This window comes from Doryrhamphus excisus, linkage group LG13 (assembly GCF_037039965.1).
Source record: "Doryrhamphus excisus strain RoL-2023G ecotype Guam linkage group LG13, RoL_Dexc_Guam_v1.1, whole genome shotgun sequence".
NCBI classification, from domain to species: Eukaryota; Metazoa; Chordata; class Actinopteri; order Syngnathiformes; family Syngnathidae; genus Doryrhamphus; species Doryrhamphus excisus.
The window spans coordinates 16,229,595-16,247,569 of NC_136369.1; the positions used below are offsets into that span (position 1 = coordinate 16,229,595).

At 36.1% G+C, this 17,975-nt stretch overlaps 1 protein-coding gene across 5 annotated transcripts in view; it reads left to right on the forward strand.

Annotated features, from left to right (window-relative positions):
• The window catches only part of unc13c (unc-13 homolog C (C. elegans)), a 140,649-nt gene extending 131,220 nt beyond the window's left edge, over positions 1–9,429 (forward strand). For all 5 annotated transcript variants that reach the window (XM_058089739.2, XM_058089740.2, XM_058089741.2 and 2 more), the window contains 3 exons: positions 4,401–4,493; positions 6,310–6,469; positions 7,375–9,429. In XM_058089739.2, the coding sequence (XP_057945722.2) occupies positions 4,401–4,493; positions 6,310–6,469; positions 7,375–7,660 (539 nt within the window). In that variant the 3' untranslated portion in view covers positions 7,661–9,429. The remainder of the gene's footprint in view (positions 1–4,400; positions 4,494–6,309; positions 6,470–7,374) is intronic.
• The last annotated feature ends 8,546 nt before the right edge of the window (positions 9,430–17,975 follow it).

Genomic DNA, 17,975 nt, shown 5'->3' on the forward strand with positions numbered 1-17,975 from the left:
TTATTATTAGACAAACTTGTTTACATGTTTGGACAATGATCATCTTGAAATGGGGTATACCACAATTATACAGTAGAACCTTGGTTAGTGTCATTAATTGGTACTCTAACAGAGTCTAAGAATAAATGTATATTTCAATCCCTTTGACAAAACCAAAAATATGAACACAAAAATTTGTGTTCCACTTCCACCTCCACTTTCCTCTTTTGTGGAGGACTAATAACACGTTAAGGGATGAAACTGTACGGCAACTGAAAACTAAATGCAAACCAAAGCAAAATTTTGGTATACATTTTTTTATGTTAACTGAAAAACATGCAAACTGGGGCGGATGCTAACCGAGGTTTCACTATAGATTCCTTTGGGAAGTAAATAACATGTTATTAATGGCAGGAGACGGAAAGCCATCTTGAAATGGGGTATACCACAATTATACAGTAGAACCTTGGTTAGTGTCATTAATTAGTACTCTAACAGAGTCTAAGAATAAATCAATTTCAATCCATTTGACATAGCCAAAAATATGAACACAAAATGTGTTTTTACAGTTTTAAAGTGATTTTAACATGCAGAAAACACTTCAAAATACATATAACGTGAAAACGTGATTCTTCAAGGGATTGTTCCCAAAAAACAACACCACCTTCCTCTTTTGTGGAGGACTAATAACACGTTAAGGCATGAAACTGCACAGTTACTGAAAACTAAATGCAAACCAAAGAAAAATTTTGGTTTACATTTTTTTACGTTAACTGAAAAACACTCAAACCGGGGCGGATGCTAACTGAGGTTCCACTATATAATCCTTTGGGAAGTAAACAACATGTTATTAATGGCAGGAGGCGGAAAGCCATCTTGAAATGGGGTATACCACAATTATACAGTAGAACCTTGCTTAGTGTCATTAATTAGTACTCTAACAGAATAAATCTATTTCAATCCCTTCCACAAAACCAAAAATATGAACACAAAAATGTGTTTTATAGTTTTAAAGTGAGTTTAACATGCAGAAAACACTTCAAAATCCATTTATAGCATGAAAACGTGATTCTTCAAGTGATTGTTCCCAAAAAACAACACCACCTTCCTCTTTTGTGGAGGACTCATGCAGCGTATTAATAACACGTCAAGGCATGAAATTGTACGGCAACTGAAAACTAAATGCAAACCAAAGCAAAATTTTGGTTTACATTTTTTTTTTTACGTTAACTGAAAAACACTCAAACCGGGGCGGATGCTAACTGAGGTTCCACTATAGATTCCTTTGGGAAGTAAACAACATGTTATTAATGGCGGGAGGCGGAAAGTCATGTGATATATAAAGTTTAAAAATAGCAGTCAGTAAAACATCTTCTTCACTCCTGACTTTAGAGGTCTTAACAGAACTGGGGGGGGGGCTTAGCCTGTGTTAACATTATAATATATCACATAATTAATTTCATTATTAGTTTGCAAATCCAGGTATCAAAATATCGATATTTCTGGCATTGATCCAGGCACCAGTAGTTGTAAGGCTGGGTAAAAGCCTGGAAAAAAACTACTAGCCTAATTTTCACTCATTTTTGCAAATCAAAGCCTGATAGTATTCCATGTTTTCCAAGCAGTCTCAGCTGCTTATCCATGAAGCTGAAGGGATCAGGGTCCAGGACCTGACACGGCAGTAATTTCATGCATCTTGTTGTTTTTTTCTCATTCTAAATGAATAGAAAGCAATAAAAACAAATAAAAAGGTTGGCCTCTTCACCCTCTTTGTGCCCTGCAGGCTCCCACGCTCCGATGCGCCCCCCCTCTTCTTTCTCTCTCTGGTATCACAAATGCATGAAACCTCGGTGTGAGCGAATGCATTATGGGAAAAATATGAAACTATAAATTCACTCACTCTCTCCCTTATCATCACTGCCCTACTTTTTATGTGCCTTGTTCATCTGTCTCTATACCAACCTTTACCACCCTACCCCCCCCCTTTCGCTGGAATCCCTCCAGGTGTCCAACACACACACACACACACACACACATATAGAATGCATATAGGCTAACTGACGTGCTTGTCATCCGTATGAAACCTGTCTCTGTTGTATGAGAAGTGGCGAGCAAGCTGATGCGCATTAGGTCAGCAAACAGTGTGGCGAGGAGCAGCATTCATTAATCACCATGCCGCCCCCATCCAACTCCACCCCCACCCCCAGCCCCCGTCGCTTGTGACAACGACACATTTAGAGTGTGCACCAGTTTATCCCATGGAAGCCTACATGCATCTCGTTCCTCATTAGGTCGTAGCGAACACAACAATTCATGGCTAAAGCTCCACTTTCTGTCTGTTATTATTAGCATTTGTTTTTTTTGTTTTTTTTGCACCAAGCTCCATATACAGAGGTGGAATGTAAAAGGAAAATCCCATTCTTATCTCATTCTGCAATGAACAATCATAGATGAACAATACTGCACTACTAGAACACATATTTCACTGTTATGTACAATAAGCTTTAAAATGTGCAATACTGGACTAGATTAATTCAAGTGAAATTCAGGTACAATATGTGCAATACTAGCTTTGTTTACTGCAATTCCACATTCTGGTTATTGTTTTTGGTGTACATATGTTTACATTTATTCTGAACAACTTTTTATATTTATATTCTTATTCTTTATTTTATTTTTTTTCCTTATTTTTTTATTTTTACTTTCTACAAAATGCACCGTGGAGTTGCACTCAAATTTCGTTGTATGCAATACAATGAGCGGTTTATGTATATAAAACCTGCGATGGACTTGTCACCATATCACCAATCATCATACTGCCTATAATGACATATAAACCACCAGTAACTGAATATTCAAATAAAGCAAATCAGGGGTACAGTTTGGAGATGACTGACTTTCCAATGAATGAGTCAACAGGGAACTAATGGCCGTTGTCTGAGCAAGAACACAGTACCTAAAGAGAGTAGCCATGTTTACATGAGTTTTTCTCTTTCCGAATGACCTTTCCGAAAGCAATGGAAAGGAATATTCCAATCTCTACATGCGCCGCTATAATCAACTAGAATAGTCAATAGGGCATGCCCAGTAAAACGTAAACACCAACATCACGTGATACCGACTTCCTCGAGTTTTTCTTTCACTTGTTGGAATAACTCCGTATTGCCAGTTTTTCCTTCGTCCAGTCTTGAAATTTAGTTTAAATCAAAAACAAACTTTCCTTAGCAGTCCAGTGCCGATTGCTCACCTCCATTTTTTTTAATTGAAGAACGTCTCGAGCTGCGTGTTACGTCATATCTCAGCATTCGCTATAAGAACGCACCCGGGAACAGGAAAAGATAAAGTTTAATCTTGCTAATATTTTATAATTAAGCTCGGGACATGTTTTATATAGATATATATTTTCTTTTTTAATAAAAGTGGACTTGTGAATGGCGTATAGAAGGGTTTAGATTCTGTTCCACAGATGGCGCTAATGCACACGAAAGCTGCTTTCCAACCGCCAATAAACAACAGAAGAAGAAAAACACCACGAAGAAGAACGCAGTCTGACAACTTTCCGATTGAGCGGGTACAAGATACCTCAATCGGATTGGGGAAAGGAATATTCCACCCCTGGGAATCCGATTATATATTCATTCGGATTGGCACTTTTCTTTCGGAATGAGGTGTATACAAAGGTTACATTCTTTCCGTTTGAGCAAATAACCCGAATGGAATTGGAATATTTGGGTCCATGTAGGCTAATGAATGCAATTCTGATTCTGATATTCAACGGCTGTATATTACACATCTTAATGCCCAATTCCAATGTAGTGCTTATAAACTATATTTTCCATTAATTACTTTTATTTAATTCTGTGTTTATTTCACAGAAGTTCTTAGTTTAACGATGCAGCAGTGACTCCCTCCCTCTTAAGAGTATCGTTACAATAAATCACCTGGCTTGTTTTCTTCATTAGTGGCAATAACACATGCAGCATGTTTGGCACATATCGATCAGCTATCCGACTAGCGTGCTCCTTGATCAACCGCACGAGCGCTCAGCAGGCCAGGCGGCTCACGAGGCCGCTAATTCTCTGCAAAACATGTGCTCAGCAATCCAGGTCTAACTGTGTGTAATTTGTGTGACTGCAACTAAAATAAGTTACTTAGGTTAAAGTTGTATTGATGCGTCAGTTTGCTTGGCATTTCTGTTTACGGCTTCATTGTCGAAGAAGATTATTTGTTTATATTCCTTTGCGTCATCCGTCTCTTCATGACATTCAAACTTCTAGCAAAGCCTGAAGCAAAAGACAACATTTTGCAGCCGCCGCTGTAGAAACAAACGTGCTCTCCCTGTAGGTTTTTATGGCTTTAAAGCAATATTTAGTTTTTGTCTACTGTCTAAACATGCTGTTGCTGCTACTGTATGCTTTCAGGTCAGTCAAGTAACGGCTCGGTGGGCGAGGTGTCGATACAAGTGAACCTCATCTCCCATCCTGGCACTGGAGAGCACAAAGTCAGCGTGAAGGGTGAGAGCCATTTTTTTGTTTTCCGACTCTGTAAAGTTGTCATTTCTATTTAAATGTATTCGCGCTTGCAGCAAAGGCTCGGCGAATGCAGCTCTTGAGATAGTGAAGCCGGGGGCTAAAAACAAGCAAGGCTTCTGGATCCGTTTCGGAACTAATGTACATTATTTTCCATATTTATTTATTTTACCCACTCTTACAGTACCAGACATTGATTCAGGGTTATTCTATTCTTTTTTTTAAACATGTATAACATATAAAATGGATTTCTGCCACCTTGTGGTTGTTTTTTTTTTTTGGCTAAAAACTGCATCAAATAATTGATGAATGATAATTATTTGTGGAGTAGCATCATCACGTGTTTGTGTCTCTCACACAAAAGACACGTATTAATACGTCTATGAGGGCGAGCCGTTGGTTTGGAAAAAAACGTTTAAATACGTCTTTGTAGCGAATGAGTTAATAACTACAATTGAAATGATGTAATTATTTAATCAACTAATGTAATTAATATATTTTAAAATATTTAAATAACGATAGAGATATTATCATTAGATATTAAAATTATTTTATTTTATTAATTTATTATTATTTAATATTATTATTTATTTTATTTATTATTATTAATTTAATTTATTAAAATTACCAGGCATTTATTTTTATTTTATTTATGTATTTTTTTATGTATTTATTTATTTTGTGTGTGTGGGGGGGTAATTTTTATTTGGTACATTACAGTATGTGCAAGTCATTATATATATATATATATATATATATATATATATATATATATAAAAAAAACACATACACGTATTAATACGTGTATCGGAGCGAGCCGTTGGTTTGAAAAAAAACCTTTAAATACGTTTTTGTAGCGAATGAGTTAATAACTAAAATTTAAATGATGTAATTATTTAATCAACTCATGTAGTTAATATATTTAAAAATAATATTTAAAAAAAGATAGAGATCGTATCATTAGATATTAAAATTATTATTATTTTTTATTTATTATTATTTAATGTTATTATTTATTTTATTTATTATTATTAATTTATTTTATTAAAATTACTAGGCGTTTATTTTTTTTTTTATTTATTTTATTTATGTATTTATCTACTTTGTGTGTGTGTGTGTGGCGGGGGTTAATTTTTATTTGGTGTTTTTTTTAGTTGTCGTGTACACCAGGAGATTAATTGAGATTAATTGTCCCTACTGGAGGAAACACAGTAATGTCTATCATTGTTTACATTACAGTATGTGCAAGTCATTATATATATAAAAAACACATGCAAGATGTGGGCGGGACCGGTTTTCTTGAACAGCTCATCCTATCAATTATGATTTACGATCGTTCACACCAACAGGGGGCGGAATACTTGTCATCGTTTACCTCCCGCTGTTCCATTCAGTCTCGCAGCACTGATTTGGTTAAATAGACCCTTTTTTTTTTATTGCTCATCAGCCACTTTGTCAGCAACATAACCCCTATGATGACACGTTCATGGACTTACATTTATCTTTATTAGAAATACATAAGATGAGCCAGGGGGGTGCTGTGCCGTTAGCTTGTTACAGCACAACAAAGAGGCCTGAGTGCAGCCTTTCACCGTAATCGCACCATTTCAGTGAATATTTTCAGCCACCGCAACAAAAATAAATTCGGGAGTGAACGTGTCTCCACTGTGTTCATTATCACAGCCATTACACAAGAGAAATCCCATTCGTGTGCAGTTCTTGTATGCCGTGTAGAACCGTACATTATTCTTTCAGTACGTGTACATAATGACCGTTATTGCGTACCTTTTTTTATATCCAGTGGTCGGCGTCAACAACCTCCTTTGGCAGACCAACGCCATGTTCCGGCCGTTTGTCGAGGTCAACGCCATCGGGCCGCACCTGGCTGACAAGAAGCGCAAATTCAGCACCAAGACCAAGAACAACAACTGGTCCCCAAAGTACAACGAAACATTCCAATAGTGAGTAACGGACCCACGGAAAGTGGATGCCCATGCAACCAAATTTAGGGAGTTTAATTTATTAAAATTACCAGGCATTTATTTTTATTTTATTTATGTATTTATTTATTTTGTGTGTGGGGGGGGGTAATTTTTATTTGGTACATTACAGTATGTGCAAGTCATTATATATATACATATATATATATATAAAACACATACACGTATTAATACGTGTATCGGAGCGAGCCGTTGGTTTGAAAAAAAAAACGTTTAAATACATTTTTGTAGCGAATGAGTTAATAACTAAAATTGAAATGATGTAATTATTTAATCAACTCATGTAATTAATATATTTAAAAATAATATTTAAAAAAGATAGAGATAGTATCATTAGATATTAAATTTTTTATTTATTTATTATTATTTAATGTTATTATTTATTTTATTTATTATTATTAATTTATTTTATTAAAATTACTAGGCGTTTATTTTAATTTTAGTTTACTATCTACTAGTTTATTATCATTTGGAGTGCATGAGAAAGTACAAAGAAGTATGTAGCTTTCTTTGATCACACGGTCATTAATTAACACATGCATTGCACAACACAGCAGCAACAGAACCAATGTTGTAATACTAGCTATTCATGCAATTCCAATAAGAAGCCTCAGAGGAAGTGTCATCGAACAAAAAGTCATCAGTCACGTTTACATGAGGTGTTTTTTTCTCTTTCCGAATGAATTTTCCGAAAACAATGGTATCCATGGAAAGGAATATTCCAATCTCTAAAAGCTAAACTCCAAAGCTAAACTTTGTCAAATCACTATCATTAGCTGACAACAAAAATAACTAGTGCATTTCTTAGCATAATCTTACGCTAATGTAATTGCAATTCAAATATAACAATGTTGCTTTCCCGTTAGCATCCTGAGCAACGAGCATGGCCCGGAAGCTTATGAGCTGCACGTGTCGGTGAAGGACTACTGCTTCGCCCGCGAGGACCGCATCATCGGCATGACCGTCATCCAGCTACGAGAGCTGGCCGATTCGGGCAGCTGCTCGGCCAACTACCCTCTGGTAAAGAGCATCTCCATGGACGAGACGGGCCTCACCATTATGAGGATACTCTCTCAAAGGACCAACGACGAAGTGGCCAAAGAGTTTGTACGTCTCAAGACGGACACGCGCTCGGCGGAGGAAGTATCGTAATGCGAACGAACAACAACATGAAAACATGCAGTATTCCGAGTGATGTTCCGGATGTTTGTGGGCGGGTTCCTCGTTGAGATGATCCAAAGCAAGGAAGCGAGCGATGCAAGTTGTGTTTGTTTGTTTTTTGTGCATGTGCGTAAAAACATCTGTTGGAATGTTCATTTGAATACTACAAGTACGTACAAGTGTTTACTTAACGTATGCTTACTATTAAGTACTATATTCTACCACTTACGTTACAAACCAGACATGAGATACCTTTTTTTGTACAACATTTAGTCTTTTTGAACTGCGATTTGTTCCAATAAAGTGCCAAACCAGTGAAGTAAAAAAAAAAAAAAAAAAATTACAAACAAACACAAAAAAAAAAGAAGAAGAAAAACGTATATGAATTATGGCGATGAACTTAGTATGTGGGAAAATTTGCTCGATTATTTTGTCCGGTGTAAGTCAACTTTCTGACCGTGTGGCGTTCTGATTGTTGCAGTCTTGTTTGTTTTTTTTTTTTTTTTTTTTGTACCGTTGTAGAGCCTGGATGTTTGATTTATTTTGGGTGTAGTCATTTATTTTAAATATGATTTATTTTATTCATTTATTTAATTCCATCCGTTGTCCACTCACCACTTTTTTTTTTATGTATTTATTTTATGTATTTCCTAGTATTTTTTTTTTCACCCACAACTCTTTTGGGTTTCATTTTGGTTTTATATTTAGATATTTTCTTCACACCGTTATGGAGGTTTTTAAAAATTTATTTTATAGTTTCATCCATCCAGCAATGTTTATGTCCTTTTGTTTCATTTTTTTTTTGTCACATTTTGACAAAAATTGATTTGTTTATTACATTTATTTGTTTTTTCCATCCAGTACCATTGTGGGGTCCCATGTTTTATATGCTCAATTTTTGTATTAAATAATAAATACATATAATAAATAATTATATAAGCATTTTTTTTATATTGTTTTGTTTTTTTTTTCTTACCACTTTATGGTTGTGCACGTCCAGAATATTGTGTTATTATTGTCTTATCCCACAGTTATTTCCACAGTCACCACCAAGCAGGGTCCTGACCCCCTCTTGCCTTTTTTTGTATCGTAAGTCCACTTGTTTTTTGTTTTGATTGTTTTTTTTTTGGTTTTTTTTAATGGCGATGACTGCTATAAAACTTGTCATTTTCTAATCATAACAGTAAATGACAGCAGCCTCCACAAAAGATGGACAATTTTTTTTTCTTAACACTATTCTTTGTTCTTTTTAGCCATCAGCTTCCAGCCTTTTCTGAATGACCACTGTGAACATGTAAAGGCAAGCTTTACACCACATCGTTTTTTTCATTCACTCATTTATCTTTTCATTATAAACTGCCAAAGTCGTTTAGAATATTTGTACAAAAAGCAATCCATTCCATGTATGGAGATATACAGTATATATGTACATGTGGTCCGATTGTGGATAGGTTGGTAACCCAAGATTTTATTTTTATTTTTTATTTTTATTTCCTGTGAAGCTGTCCGATAGCAAAATGAGAGTTGCACATGTTTCTTTGAGAAAAAAACTAACAAAAACATTCTCAGCTTCTGTCATTTTTTTTTTCAATTATATGTTGGCATTCATAAAAAGGAAAGAGTTTAACATTTTGGTAAATATGCAACATTCCTATGTATTGCACTGATGGCAAATTGTATGTCATGTAAATATATTTAGTGAGATATTGTACAAAAAGTCTACTTTTTCTTCAATGTGCATAAAGTATGTGCAAAATGTGCTAACGTAGCTTGGTTATTTTGATAAAATCACCAGTTAATGTTTTTGTTTTTTATTTGTTTATTTTTAGTTGCATACAACTCAAACAATATGTTTCTTGAGTATAATATATATATTTTTTTTTGTGTAAATTGACCAGTCATTTAAGAAATAGTAGTAATTGTAATACATGTCATTGTAGTAATTTTAGGGAAACTTTTAGGTATTTTTAACATTTTAACAAAACTCCTGGTTTTGTGACACATGATCGTTGTCAAAATACATTTTTACATATAAACTAGGTTTGGTTTTAGTGCCATAAATCAATAATTTGAAAAATCAAACTATAATTCTAAAAGCAATCTTGATAAATTTATGGAATATTTGATTTTTTTTTTACATGTAATTTAGGTAATGAAAATTATATTTAAATTTATAATCAAATATGTATAAAATACTATGTATAAAATATTTATATAAGGACAATAATACAAAAATATAACCAGTAATCTGGAACACATGTAAAAAAAAAACACAATTAAAAGCACATATTCTGTTAATATTTTTAAAGCAGCATGTGACGTGCTGCTTTACAAAAAAGCTAACTTTAGAAATATACTCATACATATTAAAAAATACCCATCAAATCCATAGTGATTCACTTTTGTGGGAAGAAATGCTTAATGGCAGGCAAAGACGACGAATTTGGTCTGGAAAAAAAATGTCTTTGACCTCAAGAGGTTTGCCTAATCAGCTGGAAGCAGGACAAGAGAAGGACCGGACAAAGGGTCTCCATTCGTCAGTGCCAAGCTTCCTTGTCTCATTGGGGAATGGATGGGATGAAGAGGAGCAGCGTCAAAAGGTGGGACGGTGCTTGCGACGCTTCGGACAAAGTCATTAAGGAGAATAGAATTATATAATATTTATTATGGCTGCATGGTGGTCTAGTGGTTGGCGTGCAGGCCTCACAGCTAGGAGACCCGAGTTCAATTCCCCCCACGGCCATCTCTGTGTGGAGTTTGCATGTTCTCCCCGTGCATGCGTGGGTTTTCTCCGGGTACTCCGGTTTCCTCCCACATTCCAAAAACATGCTAGGTTAATTGGCGACTCCAAATTGTCCATAGGTATGAATGTGAGTGTGAATGGTTGTTTGTCTATATGTGCCCTGTGATTGGCTGGCCACCAGTCCAGGGTATAGCCCACCTCTCCCCCATGAGGATAAGCGGTAGAAAATGAATGAATGAGCATTTAATGCAAGACTTTATTTAGTAGCACTGTCAATTGATTAAAATTGTTAATCATGATTAATCACATATGTCCATAGTTAGCTTTGAATTAATCACATTTATTTCCAGATAGAATTTTTTTTTTAATCTATAAGTTGAGGAAATATGCAACTACAACGATAATTACATAAAATTTTATGTATAAAGATATAAATTCTGGAAATATTTAATTTTCTCGAAAAATTAACGAGAATGCCTCATAATCTGGTGTGCTTTATGTGTCCAAAATCCATAAAAATGTTCACATTTCACATTTTTAAAATTTGATTACCTTACTGAGTGCTAATGCAAATGAATATTATGGTATAGAACAGGGGTGGGCAAACTACGGCCCGGGGGCCACATCCGGCACGCCAAGTGTTTGAATACGGCCCGCCCAATCTTTCCAAAGTATTTCATTTAAACTCAACATACAACCTGGCATCATGGCCTGAGCCGACCTTTTGATGGTTTTATCAATTTCGTTTTTTGACATGGTCTGTTGTTTACAAAGTGCTCCTGAAAAAAGGGACACAAGCACATAATAATAATAATAATAATAATAATAATAATAATAATAATAATAATAATAATAATAATAATAATAATAATTATTATTATTATTATTATTATTATTATTATTATTATTATTACAATTATTATTATTATTATTATTATTATTATTATTATTATTATTATTATTATTATTATTATTATTATTATTAGATTATTAGATTATTATAATTATTATTAGAACTATCATGATTATTATAATTATTATATTAATGCTAATTATTATATTATATATAATATTATTTTTATATTTGCATATTTTACATAATAATAATATAATAATTATTATTTTAATTTTATTGTAATTATTATAATATTTTATTATTTTTAAAATATTTAAATCTAAATATAAAATAATAAATAATAATAGCAGATTGCATGACAATTTTACAGATACAATAATACCAGGTGGACTGTTACGTGTAAAATATATAGTCTGCCCCCCCCCGTAAATTTTGTCATATCAATGCGGCCCGCGAGTCAAAAAGTTTGCCCACCCCTGGTATAGAACCTGGTCAAACAGGAGGTGAATCGCACATTAAAAAAAAATACCATCATTAAAGGAAACTTACGTTATCGCATCATTAAGTCATTAACTTTGACAGCCCTCATATTTAGCAAATGAGTATATTAAATAAGCCCTTCATCTGTTGTCATTTCCCATCTTGTGCAGATAGAGGCTACAATCACACATGTTCCAGGGCTGATAACTCATATTCAAACTCATATTCTCCTTATATTAAAAAAAAATTATCACACCCCTTGACATTTTGGATGCTCGCTTATTAGCTCTTTTGTCCATAATCTGTTATCAGCACGTTGTACATAGTACCCCGCCCACACTTATCTTGACGCCCAAGACGAGGTCAAGCAGATAAAGCTGCTCAGTCTCGACATAGAAAAATATGTTTTCCCACCCAGGAAGGAGATTTCCTGGCAAATATGGAGATTTGTGCAAAGTGACAATGAGGAGGATGGGAGCCAAGACGGCAGAAAGATGTTTGCAAGATTCGAACGTACTGAGGCTACATTGCACTGTACAAAACATATTCAGTAAGTAAGCCGACATCAACATGCAGACATTGGTCAACCCATATGTCAATCATTACACACACTACAATGGATTACTGTCAATAGCCACGTTTACATGGACCCAAATAGTCCAATTCCATTCGGGTTATTTGCGCAAACGGAAAGAATCTAACCTTTTTTATACACCTCATTCCCAAAGAAAAGTGCCAATCCGAATGAATAAATCCGAATGTGAGAGGAAACAGGAGTACCCGGAGAAAACAACCGAGGGTGGGATTGAACTCAGGTCTCCTAGCTGTGAGGTCTACGCGCTAACCACCCTCCACCGTGCAGCCCCAATTTTCTGCTTATGAAACTATAATTATTGTCTCTAAAATGTTGTTCATGTTAACGTTTGTGAGTGTCTGGAAGAATTATTTACTATTGGAAAATTTGCTTTGGTTAGAGTCCATTTTGGTTTGAGTAGTACCTGATGGAATGAAATAATAACTTTAACCAAGGCGCCACTGTACTGGCACTTTGGTTCCATTTTGGGTTATTTTGCAACCGTGGTCAAAAGAAAAGCAAGACTGACTTCAAGAAATAACACAAAGTGGTGTCCATGTTCTTGTTGCCAAATCTTGTTTCTTTGTAAAAATCCCATCTTCAATGAGGGTCAACTTCATTCATTCATTCATTCATTTTCTACCGCTTTTCCTCACGAGGGTCGCGGGGGTGCTGGAGCCTATCCCAGCTGTCTTCGGGCAAGAGGCGGGGTACACCCTCGACTGGTCGCCAGCCAATCACAGGGCACATATAGACAAACAACCATTCACACTCACTAATATACAGTTACACTTGACAAAGCATCTTCCTGCTGGAAAACGTTGAGTGAATGAATTTGAGACAGCGTCCTCTGATGGATTGGATGGACGGGGTACACCCTGGACTGGTGGCCAGCCAATCACAGGGCACATATAGACAAACAACCATTCACACTCACTAATATACAGTTACACTTGACAAAGCATCTTCCTGCTGGAAAACGTTGAGTGAATGAATTTGAGACAGCGTCCTCTGATGGATTGGATGGACGGGGTACACCCTGGACTGGTGGCCAGCCAATCACAGGGCGAGGGTCAACTTAAATGTTCATTTATCATGGATATGTATTTATGTGCATTTTACGGAATGGATAAATTGGTTGACTTTATTTCTTATGGGAAAAATGTATGTGGTCTGAGTATGTTTTGGTTAGTGTCGTACCTTCTGGAACAGATTGATGATGTTGTCCAAGGTTCTACTGTATTGTAGCGCCAGTGTTTTTGTAGCTATTATTTCAGGGCCAATCTGTGAATAGAAATACAAATGATAATATAATGATTATAAAACGCCATATCATAGGAATAATTAAGGCTCGAGTTAGACCGATGGCCTCATCCTGCTGACTCTATAAGAATCCACAAGAAGACTAAAAGATAAAGCACCAGACTAAGAAACACCTGCTACCAGAACCCAGCGGCTGACATGAAGCGTGAACAAACATCTGGAGAAACCAGCCGAGCTCCTGAAAATCTTCCTCAAAGTGGGGTCAAAGGTCGAAGGCAGAATCTCTAAGGATGCACCATGCAATATGTTTTATGGTGCAGCCGTGTTGTTAACCTCTTATCTGTTTATACTGTGTGGCTACTGACTGATGGCCAATTGAGTCAGCTCATTTCTTTTACAGATTGCTATTAAATGAGAAAAATAAAACAAAGACCGATTCCAGCGGCAACTAATTGAGCGTAGGACAGGATAACAAAGCAGAAGTGACTCCCGGCCATAGAAAGGATCCATTACCCGTAACATTGGGCTAGAGGCCACAGGGATCATGTCCATCTGTGGGATAATGGGATGCAGCAAGCTGTTATGTATGAGTAACACCCTAACACACATCCGGCATCCAACTTGGGCTTTGCTGTGCCCTTCAAAAGAGGAATGCTGTGTATTTTTTTCCCGGGAAGATTGATAGGGCTTACCTCCAGGGATGGATTTCTCATGCAGAGGCGGATTATTTTTTCTCGACCCAGTATCGAAACTAGTGGATTCCGAGTAGTTTATAAAATGTACTATGAAATTTTTGCAGGTACCTTATCAAAAATGAGGTTTTGATTGCTCACCTCATTTAGCTAATTAATAGGTGCTATGTTATACTACAGAAAGTAGTATACTCATCACTACGCAGCTCAGTTCAGTTTTCGACCAAAATGACATCATCGACATGACATCATTAGTCATAATACAGTGTCGTCGCTCAGTAATTTGGATGTATTTTTATTTTATTTTATTTTTATTAAGATTGTATTTTAAGATACTTCTATATCATATATCAAAAAGAGAATGCCCTACTTTATTTTAGCAATTATTTTTAGATCATATTTTTAACATGTGCATTTGCATGAAGCTTTAAAATAAAATAAAAATAAAATAAAAAAACCCTCCTCATGTTAAATATTTATTTGAATAAAACAATTAAGTGTCTAAACTCACTTTGTGGAAAAAAATACCGGGATGTATATACTGTATTATTGCAAATTTCCCCACTGAGGGATGAATAAAGGCACATCTTATCTTATGTTATATTGATATTCAACCTAAATATCTATATATATATATAACGGTATATAAGTTTTGGTCAATATCGCCCAGCCTTATGTGGAAGTTAGGTCCAAATATGCATACAAAACATGGATTTTAATAAGCATGCAAAACATGCTTTGGTTAAAATTGCAGTACAAAGGAAAGCTGAGATTACATAACACAAATTATTATATACACATAACTCATTTTGATATGATGTGAAACAAACTGTGTTTGGTATTGATTTGGTCCATCTCAGGCATAATTTAATAAAAATAAAAAAAATAATTAGATTCAACCCTAGCCACAAGAAATTATTGATAAACATCAATATCACATATACAGTAATCCCTCGTTTATTGTGGTTAACAATAAATAATAATAATAATAATAGTAATAACAATACAAGCAGTTGATGTTTGCTAAATACAAGGATGAAGAGTCTTGAACCAGTCATGATGTGCTATATATATCACTATATTGACACTTACTATGGTACACATTATGTCATGACAAAAACATAAAATAAAATAAAATAAAAAATTAAACTATATTAGGAAAGCAGGAAGTGAACAAATGTAACAGGTACCAAATGGAGGGGTAGGATTTAATAAGCTTGGATTTAATAACATGTGGAACTGTGAACTGATTATGTGATGCATTCAATTGTAATCTGATGCATATTGAAATGAAATAAAACCATTACCATTACCGTAATAATAATAATAATAGCCCTCAATACACTCTGACCTGACTACGCACCTTTCCATTTGTATTAGCCAATGTAGAAAATATAAAAGAAAATGAGCCATTTAATACATAAATAAGACTTGTGCTCGTGTGTGGGTTGTAAACGATAAACCTATGCATTTGACAAGCTAAAGATACGACAGCATCGATAGCGTGCAGCCTCCTGGATCAATAAGAGTCGGTCATAAATCCTCAGATTAATCAATTGTAGCACCGGGTATTGCAAATGGCGAGGGTGAACTGTCTTAATATAATAGTGAATACATAATTTTTAAAAAGGATTTGTTATCTGCTAGAAAGTATTTACTCAGAACAGCACATTGCATTTTTTTCCAAACACTGAAAGGCATGAATAATACCAATTCATTACATTTAAATGCTTATTTTGCCTCAAACTGAAAGACACGGAATAATAATGCATCACATTCATGTCGTGCTTTTCTCGGTAAGACACTGAGTAATAATAATAACCATCGTGAGCTAAAACCCAATGGCGACTTAGCTTGGATGAGTGTCATTGACCTCGCCCTGATGGGGGGGCTCGCCAAGCGATGGTGTCATGTCGCAGGCGCAAACAATGCTGTAATTGATTCAGCCGCTTGACACTTTTATAGCAAACACACTTGACGACAAGGGCGGGGGGTGGGCGGGTTGTGGGGGGTGGAAAAGCGTTGTTTATTTTCACCCGCAGTCATCATCGGTGGGGGGGGGGGGGTTGTACTTCTCAACTGACTGCACATACAATCTCATGCGCAACTTAGATTGAGATTAAAATCAAGCGTCCACTATATCAACAGTGCTTACAGCAAATATATTTAATATATAAAGCCACTTTTACCTTTGGTGGGGGGGGGGGGGGTGAGAAGATAAATGTCTGCACCCTATTGGGTCCCTGAGCGCTGAGCACTTTGTCTTTGCTGTGGCATCCCTAATTACTCTGCATGAAGCTTTATTCAACACTTGCCGGTGTTACAATACATTATTTCTGGTCGGACTGCCACAAATCAATTTGGACCGCCACAGAATAAATATTTCGCTACATGTTTGCCTTCACTCGTGAACGTAATGGGACTGTGGCGGTCTGCTCTGCAACTCCCCTTCTTAACACGCCTGGTCTACCATAGAATAAGAAGGTTCTAATTAATGATGCTATATGCTAAAAATTTTTACAATTTAACAAATAGGGGTACAGGTTAAAAGTGAAAGAGAGGAAGTGTTTTTGCATCCTTCCGGTAAAGTATGTATAACAGGTGTATCCAAAGTGTGGCCTGGGGGCCGTTTGGTTTGTTTTTATGGACCAGAGACACAACCCAACCAGTTCAACAACAACAACAAAAATGACTCTAATGGTGAATATACTATAAATAAAACACACAGTGAAGTACACAAATACTGGAGTACTGTAGGTGACAATTTAGTGGCCTGAAGAAAGCCAATTAACCTAGCATATTTTTGGAATGTGGGAGGAAACCGGAGTACCCGGAGAAAACCCACGCATGCACGGGGAGAACATGCAAACTCCACACAGAGATGGCCGAGGGTGGAATTGAACCCTGGTCTCCTAGCTGTGAGGTCAGATCATTTAGAAATATATAAAAAAATGGAAAAACTATTTTCTAGATTAATCAATTAAAGAAAATAGTTTTTGATGCATCGATTAATCCATGAAAGTCCCTGATTAATCGCTGAAAACATAAACCACAGGTTTATAAAAATATATATTTCTAAATGATCTGGGCGGCACAGCGATCGAGTGGTTAGCTTGCAGACCTCACAGCTAAAAGACCAAGGTTCAATTCCTCCCTTGGCCATCTCTGTGTGGAGTTTCCATGTTCTCCCCGTGCATGCGTGGGTTTTCTCCGGGTACTCCGGTTTCCTCCCACATTCCAAAAACATGCTAGGTTAATTGGCAACTCCAAATTGTCCATAGGTATGAATGTGAGTGTGAATGGTTGTTTGTCTATATGTGCCCTGTGATTGGCTGTCGACCAGTCCAGGGTGTACCCCGCCTTCAGGCAACTTTCTTGTATGTGATGCGATGTTGAAACTCTTTAAGCTGACAAGAACTTTTTTCTGATGAGATGTTTAGCAGTGTGGAAAAGAGGAGCCGAAGCAACACAGTGAGTCAGCATCTCCGTATTTCCTGCACATGATTTTGATGTATTGCCGTCGGACTGTCGTAACAGAGATGGAGCATTTCTGCAAAGACGGCGCTCTCGCTCTCGCTCTCGCCAAAGTGCAATGTGCCAGGCTTCCATTTAAATGTGGGCGACAGTCCGGGTGCAGTAACGCTCACTTTGGAGGGTAGCGAGCGCTCACTGTGAGGACCATCTGCTCCTGTGTTAAT